At 40.9% G+C, this 8,339-nt stretch overlaps 1 protein-coding gene across 1 annotated transcript; it reads left to right on the plus strand.

Annotated features, from left to right (window-relative positions):
• Window positions 1-273: 273 nt before the first annotated feature.
• On the plus strand, window positions 274-7,837 carry LOC117828350 (calmodulin-regulated spectrin-associated protein 2-like). Its single transcript, XM_034705392.1, has 6 exons — window positions 274-332; window positions 658-881; window positions 3,247-3,343; window positions 4,750-4,865; window positions 5,018-5,136; window positions 7,274-7,837. The coding sequence occupies exons 1-6, from the start codon at window positions 274-276 to the stop codon at window positions 7,577-7,579; spliced, it is 921 nt and encodes a 306-aa protein (XP_034561283.1). The 3' UTR covers window positions 7,580-7,837.
• The last annotated feature ends 502 nt before the right edge of the window (window positions 7,838-8,339 follow it).

Raw genomic sequence — 8,339 nt, forward strand, 5'->3', positions numbered from 1 at the left:
AGTAACAACTCATGGTGGAAAGAGGTCTACGTTTGGGATTACCTAACCTGTTCTGTGAAAGAGAGTCGATGTTACATTGAGCCAAGAAAGGTCCCAAAACTCTCAAACTGACTCTGTGTGTGCAAACACAGTTTTTCTATCTGTAGAACATACAGCATGTCTTTGAGCCAATGCAAGAAGCAGGGTGGGGAGGGATAGTCTCTGCAGAGCATCCAAAGATGGTCAGGTTGTGGTTGAATGTCTATGGAAGAGGCTTTTTAGAATCACTCAAAAATGGAGGTCAAAAAGTTGCATTGTACAGGGAAGAACCATGAGCCAGAGAACCATGTGAGGTAGTGTTCTCTTTTAAAATGTAGTCTGTGCATCACCTTGTACTGGATTTATCTGTAGCATCAGTTGATAGAATAACAAACCCGTGACATTGCTTCTTCCAAAAACTCTGCAGATACCTCAGCATTCAAATCCCTGATCCAGGCTTCCCTGATTTGATCTGAATCACCTCAGGGTTTCTTTACAAAGTTTAAGATTCAGATGTTCTATTTATAACTTTCTAGCTAACATGCATTATTTGAATCGTATTCTTGCAGTGTTCTGTATCTTACGTTGCACAGAACATTCACACAGACTTCCTCTCATCCTTGTGTTCTCCCTGCACAGACTGAAAGCAGAAGAGGAGCGCATCAGGAAGGAGGAAGACAAGGCGAGGAAGGAGTTCATCAAGCAGGAGTATCTCAGGAGGAAGCAGCTGAAGCTGATGGAGGACATGGACACAGTCATCAAACCCCGACCCGTCACCGGGGCCAAGCAGAGGCGGGGGCGGCCCAAGTCCGTCCATCGTGACAGCATGGACTCCCCGAAAACCCCCGTCAGAGCCGCTACAGGTAACCAGGGAGACGTCTCTCACTCAGAGAGGTCACGGTCAGCCCGTCTGTGGAGTGTGACGCACTGTCGCTTTGATTTGTGCCACAAAGAACGATTTTACAAAACCAAGCAGCTCTTTAAAGAACACAAGAGTAGAGGTGTACCAAAGTCTTCCTCTGATTGGCTGCAAACCGGATGAAAAATAACATTAGCTTTAAAAACAGGAGCAATTTTGGGAGTTAATAACAAGCCTTAAAAAGAACTCTAAAGGTGCTTTTCAACTGGAGGTTCCAGGAACTAAATGGTTCCTGTGGCCCTATTGTTCTCTGCGTTTCCACCGTGGAGACTACACTGCACTACACCTCCAGACCAGTAGAGGGCAGTAAGAGAGAGATGAAGGCCATAAAACAAAGATGACACTATAGAAGGAGACAGACAGGCAGGTATCATCATGCGTGATGCTACAGTTAGCCTGCTAGCATGAAGGAGATTCCTCTTGTGCTGTTTTTGTTTGATTCTCTGAATCCACACTTTGAAGGAGATGAGCAAGAGTAGAAAAGCTGTTTCAACACACCATGGCAGAGAGAGGTGTTCCAGTGTAAAGAGCGACCCTGTTAACTGGAGACTCTCAGCCGGATGCATCCCTCATAAACGTCTTTAGACCATCATTAAATATCTGATGAGGATATTTTGAAATCTTAATAAAAACTAAACTAGTTTGCATTCCCAGGAACTCCCTCTGTGTTTCAACAGCTGTGTAAACTCCACAAACACTGACACGTTCAGCTGAAGGTCTCCAGTTTACAGGGTCACTTTAAAAAAAAAATTGAAAAAAAAATTTAGAAAAAAATATGACAAAAAGAAAATTGAATTAAAAAAAATGACCAAAAACATTTTGACAAAAAAAATGATATACAATTTTTGAAAAAAAAAATTTGATTTAAAAAAAAAAAAAAATTAATCAACAACAAAAAAAATTGACAAAAAATTGTTTTTGAAAGAAATTTGACAAAACATTTTTTTTAAAGAAATTTGACAAAAAAAAAATGTACAAAAAAAATGTGACCAAAACAATTTTGACCAAAAAAATGTGACAAAAAATTGACCTGCGGATAAAAATAATTTTCCTCAAATTTGAAATTGTGCTCCAAAAGCAGAAAAAGGTGAAATCCTTTTGAACTCAAAAAGCCGTGGCAGAGATCGGCCGGTGTTTTGGTTTAAACAGCGACCCTGTTAACTGGAGACTCTCAGCCGGATGCATCCCTCATAAACGTCTTTAGACCATCATTAAATATCTGATGAGGATATTTTGAAATCTTAATAAAAACTAAACTAGTTTGCATTCCCAGGAACTCCCTCTGAAAAAAAATTTGAAAAAAAAATTAGAATTTTTTTTTGAAAAAAAATAAATCAACAACAAAAAAAATGTACAAAAAAAATTTTTTTGAAAGAAATTTGACAAAAAAAAAATGTCCAAAAAAAATGTGACCAAAAAAATTTTGACAAAACAATTTTGACCAAAAAAAGTTGACAAAAAATTGACCTGTGGATAAAAAGGATTTTCCTCAAATTTGAAATTGTGCTCCAAAAGCAGAAAAACGTGAAATCCTTTTGAACTCAAAAAGCCGTGGCAGAGATCGGCCAGTGTGTTGGTTTAAACAGCGACCCTGTTAACTGGAGACTCTCAGCTGGATGCATCCCTCATAAACGTCCTTAGACCATCATTAAATATCTGATGAGGATATTTGGAAATCTTAATAAAAACTAAACTAGTTTGCATTCCCAGGAACTCCCTCTGTGTTTCAACAGCTGTGTAAACTCCACAAACACTGACACGTTCAGCTGAAGGTCTCCAGTTTACAGGGTCACTCTTCAGACTGGAACACCGGGAGCTGATAGAGATGCATTCACACTATCAGGCTCAGAGAAGACCGATGTTCAGGAGTTATTAAACCAAGTGAATCACAGGTGTGTGTGATGTTAGTGTGGACGGAGGGAGAGATAAAAACACTGAGTGTACTCTACCAGCATTGCCGGTCCCGCCCCTAAAAGTTAAGACTAACTACCCAGGAACTAAATTTAGACCCTGGTTCCTGCGGTTGAAAAGCACCTGAAGGGGAACATTATCAGCTGTTGGAGCAATGCATTAAAACTGTGTGCTTGTCTGTTAGTTAGATGACATTTAAACCCTGCTGTGTTATTATTTTAATGCTTATTATTCCTGCATGTCTATATATAAAGTTTGCATTCTGCTGACGATGCATTGCTCTGACACGAGGTTGGCACAAAACAATGTGGACAGCCCCGTGGTGTTGGTGGTGTTGTTGTGAGTCATGGTGTCGCTGTAACCGTGTCGTGCTGTGCCACATCTCATCTCACATCCAGGTTCACGACAACGTGTCTTTTCAGTCTCCAGCTTGTCCCTGGCCTCCCTCACCCTGGGAGACAGCGACAGCGTGCACTCGGAGAAGAGGACGCCGAGGTGAGACGTTTCATAAGTTGATACCTGCATGTGTGAAATGTCCTGAGTATGGCAAGAGTAGGATGAGATGAGGAGAAGAAAGCAGACTTAAAAAATGAAGTCCTGACACTCTGCTGATGAAAATGATTCCTCCTTTTAATCAGATTCAGCTGCTTCATCATTTATTAACTTAGCTGCTGGAAATCAGTGCAAATCCATGTTTAATACACAAAGTAAAAGCATGCATGTTCTGAATTATGAATTAAATAGGGCAGAAACATGGTGAGATGCAAGAGCAGAAGTTTGCATCACAACATCTGAGTTTCTGATGACCTCTGACCTTTTAGTAAACATCTAAAACATGCCGTCAACTTCCTGTTAAATGTGTTTCTTGCTGTTTTCAGGATCTATCTCCTCAGACTGACTTTTTTAAACACTTGTTCTGTCTTCTTCTATCTTTCATCCTGTAACACTTTCTCCCCCTGCTGTTTCACACATGCCAGAAGTTCTAGTTTAGCCTCTGGCAGCCTCTTCTACTTTCTGAGCTCTCCTAAACTAAGAAGGAGAAGGTTAGTTGCTGCTTGGCAGTTAAACCCTTAAGGCACTTAACACCGTCCTGAGCACAATCCTGCACAGAGAAACCCCGTCTGAAAACATGCTTTCAGAAGCATTCTCCACTTAAAACGATCACTTCTCTGATTTTAGTCTCTCCTCTGCTGTGCCTTCCTCACTGATCACGCTCTGGCTCTGAAAATCTGCAGAAAGAAAGTTTTGTTTTGCTGCATCATTGATCCATATTAGCAAGTCATTTAGCTCTGAACACATCAGGTGTTAAATTAAACCCCAGGTCCAGTTTCTAAGTCCTGCAGGAGGATTCAGCTTGCAGAGAAATCTAAGTAACTAAATGACTTGTTAACATGGCTGGTTAAAGTCCACGTAGAAGCACAACAAGCTGCTCTTCCTGTACGCTTGTTGTGTTTATTGATTTCTCCTTTATTCTATTTAATTTGAAAAAGCAACACATTCATTCAGCGGATCTGAAGAGGGGAACATGATGCACTCGCAGCCTAGAAGAGAACAAGTAATCTCTGAGTGCTGCAGTGTAATTGATTGACCTCTTTTATTGACCCTGAATGCACCACACTGTTTCACATCGCTGCACTCACTGCCTGTGCCTGCAAGCTTTGCTACTTTTGGTTTCTATAAAGATGCACCACACAAACCCCGAACTGTCTGCAGAGATAGAACCTGCAGCTTCCCTCACAGTCAGAGATAAATCACCTCTGTGCCTCTGGCTCGTCTTTGTATTTTAAAACACAGAGTAGATTCTTGCTGTGCAAAGATTTGTGTGATTTGCTGCGAGTGTGAATCCTCCTCACTCAGAAACGTCTCCTTATGTTATGTGTTTGCACGTTTGTGTGTCTCAGGCCGGATTCTGCAGACGGCTTCCTGTCCCCGAGCCGCTCCAGCAGCAGGAACGGAGAAAAGGACTGGGAGAACGCGTCCACGACCTCCTCTGTGACATCTAACACGGAGTACACAGGTAGGTTCATAAGCCTTACCTTCTTTTTGCAGACCTCAATACTCTACTTCATGGATCTGCTCCCAGGGGGAAATCTCCTTACATTATTCATGAACAAAGAGTAAAAATAGAGAGGGATGTTCTAATGTTCTCTGTCCTCTGTCCTATTTCAGGACCGAAGCTGTACAAGGAGCCGAGCGCCAAATCCAACAAGCACATCATCCAGAACGCTCTGGCCCACTGCTGCCTCGCAGGGAAGGTCAACGAGGGGCAGAAGAACAAGATCCTGGAGGTAACAGCACCAAGGTTATAAAACAGGAGGATGATGATGCAGCTTACTTCAACTGTACTTACACTGTACTCTCTTCCTGTTTTACTGCTTGTTACTGCCGGTCTGAAAAAAAGACATGCTGCAAATTTTAAAAGAACTGTCTACTGAAGTAATATCGGACTTTTATCGTAGAGCCTTTCCTGATTTTACCTGAATTTTATTTTATTTTATTTTATTTTATTTTTATTTTGTTTTGTTTTGTTTTATTTTATTTTTATTTTGTTTTGTTTTGTTTTATTTTATTTTTATTTCATTTTATTTTATTTTATTTTTATTTTATTTTGTTTTGTTTTTATTTTATTTTATTTCATTTTATTTTATTTATTTTAATTTTGTTTTATGTTAATTTTATTTAATTTAATTTAATTAAATTTTTGTTTTATTTTATTTTATTTCATTTTATTTTATTTTATTTTAATTTTGTTTTATGTTGATTTTATTTAATTTAATTTAATTTAATTTTAACCGTCTTCAGAAATATATTTCAAAATAATTGTATTCCTTTAGAGTTTTTTTAGGGGAATTTTAAAATATATTTTTGACTTGTGTGTTTTATTTTGTTCTTTTTTTGTTTTTATATATATTTATAAAAAAATATTAAATTTTAAAAAAGCCTCCCAAACCCCCGCCCTATAAATAATACAACTAAATTAAAAAACTTTCCCATGAAAAGGACAAAAAGATGCAAATTTGCCACTTACAGCTAAATTCAACACAAATGGAAAATTCCCTAGTGGAGCTTTAAACTGTCCTGAGGGTGATATATTTTATTCTATGTCACACCCTGGACGCTGTTTACAAATAAAAGTTTGCTTTTTCACAAGAAAGGCTATAAAAAAAAACTTACAGAAGAGGAGAGGAAGTGTTGGAAATGTAATCTAATGTGGAAGTGCCAAAAACTGCAGATTCTGAAGGGTTAACATAAGGCTGGCATTAAAAGCCAAGGAAACCCCATTAAGTCAGACTTCCACCAGATCCGTGTCTAGTCCGTCTCCGGTCCATCTGGAGTCATGTGACCGAGGTTTTCCCCTTCTGTAATCCCTGAATCAAGGATTCTCCTCCTCCTCCTCTCCTCATCCATGTTGTCTTTCTGGTCCTCTGAAAACCTCTGACCTGTTGACTCCAGGCCTGGCTCCGCTCATCATGAGCTGGCTGATGGAATTGACTCCAAGGAGGTTGGACAGAGGGGCGTTTTCTTTAAAAGCCCTCTTCACACACACACTCCTCATATAGTTTCATTTTTCTCCAAGTTATGTTTTCAAGAATTTTTGCCTTTATTGGAAAATAAATCTGGAGAGGGACAGGAAGAGTGTGGAGTAGAGAGTGGGGTAAGACAAGAAGCAAATGGTACAAGAAGGGAGATGAACCTGCGACCACTGCGACGAGGACTGTAGTCTCTGTATCTGGGGCTGTAATCAAGGATCCTCCTCCTCCTCCTCTCCTCATCCATGTTGTCTTTCTGGTCCTCTGAAAACCTCTGACCTGTTGACTCCAGGCCTGGCTCCGCTCATCATGACTTTGGTTTGTTGTTGTAGTTAAGTGAAATACGATCTGGTGATAACACAGAGTGTTTTATTCTGAAAATTAACCGGATGTTTTCATTTTGTTTTGGTGAAACCTGACTTCCTGTCCCGCTCCATCTGCTCTGTTGAGATTGATGCGTCGTACGGAGCGGATCCAGTGGAAGTTAACACATTGACTAGAATAGAAACCTCTCAGATCAGGTGGAATTTGGCCATTAGAGGTCCTGAAGTCTCTGTTTTTACAGCAGAAGTAGACACGTTTTGGTCACTATACCTCATTTATCTCAACTTTTCCAACTGGTTAGTTTTAAATGTATTCAGGCTGAGAGTTATTTATAAGCAGAGTAAGGATCATGACTGGTTTGGCAGACAGGTGGATGTGTTGCTCCGCCTCTTTTCTGGCTTCTGGATAAGTCGGTCAAAGTCAACATTTCCAGTTTGTCTTCATAACACCTGAGAAACCATTTAAGCCACCCTGAATCATTGGCAGACACACTTTTAAAAGCTTAGCTGTGGTTACGCACTAACACCCTTCATACTGTTCCTAATGAGCTTTTCTCTCCTGACCTTTAAAGCAAATGGAGAAATCGGGGGCCAACAACTTCTTGGTCTTGTTCCGAGACGCCGGCTGCCAGTTCCGCTCCCTCTACACGTACTGCCCCGAGACGGAGGAGAGCAACAAGCTGGCGGGCATCGGCCCCAAAGGCATCACGCGCAAGATGATCGACGGCCTCTACAAGTACAACTCGGACAAGAAGCAGTTCAGCCAGATACCAGCCAAGACCATGTCGGCCAGCGTGGACGCCGTGACCATCCACAACCACCTCTGGCAAACCAAGAAGCCAGCCACCCCGAAAAAAGTAGTGCCTGCTCAGTCCTAATGGAACTTGACTTCCCAAATGTCATCTCCCCTTCAAGTGGAACAAACTCATTTCAATTTGCACTTCACTGTACATATCCATGAAGATTCAAGCACCTGCAACGCCAGTTAGATGAATGCATATCCGTCTGTTTGTCCGTCCTCTCATTGCATTCCCGTCCTCTTCGTTCTCTTCACTCTGGACCGGACGTCAAAGATTCTGAACGACTGGAATGTACGCCACTGTGGAGGAATAATGTAAATGCTTACTCCGTTTGTAGAGATTGTCACGTGTGAGTCCTTTTACCGAGGCATGAGCGAGTGTTGGTTTCTGTTCTCAATGTGCCAAATGTCAAAAAAAAAAGAGACAGTATGAATGCAAGGACACTTCCTGGGTACGCTGAAGCACTGAATGTTTTGAATCCATGTACAGATACGTTTGGTTTGCAGGACCCTGTGGATGTGTGGCCTTATGCGCGTTCTGTTTCAGCGTGTGAGTGCAACGAGGTGATTGTAAAAACAGCGTACGAACACTGAGAGGGGATTTTTTAAGTCTTTGGAAGAACTCTTTTATTCTTCTTCGTCTGTGGGGAAAGCAGTTTGTATATTACGGTATGTTAAAAACTACAAAGGGCCAAAAAGTATCAGCATACAGCTAGCGTCAGACGCACAGTACGTGTGTTCAGCTCAACAAAGCAAAGCGGTCTCAGCTTTTTCACGGACATGTTTGAGAAGGAGAGGTGGTGATCACTGGTTCTCAACCTGCAGGAGAGGAAACCTGC

This window comes from Notolabrus celidotus, chromosome 2 (genome assembly GCF_009762535.1).
Source record: "Notolabrus celidotus isolate fNotCel1 chromosome 2, fNotCel1.pri, whole genome shotgun sequence".
NCBI classification, from domain to species: domain Eukaryota; kingdom Metazoa; phylum Chordata; class Actinopteri; order Labriformes; family Labridae; genus Notolabrus; species Notolabrus celidotus.

Bases quoted from the DNA above. Each gene is read 5' to 3' on its own strand.
- LOC117828350 (XM_034705392.1), top strand. From the start codon at position 274: ATGGAGGTCAAAAAGTTGCATTGTACAGGGAAGAACCATGAGCCAGAG. The intron at 333-657 runs GTAGTGTTCTCT...CTCCCTGCACAG, and splicing joins GAGCCAGAGAACCATGTGAG to ACTGAAAGCAGAAGAGGAGC. The intron at 5,137-7,273 runs GTAACAGCACCA...TGACCTTTAAAG, and splicing joins AGAAGAACAAGATCCTGGAG to CAAATGGAGAAATCGGGGGC.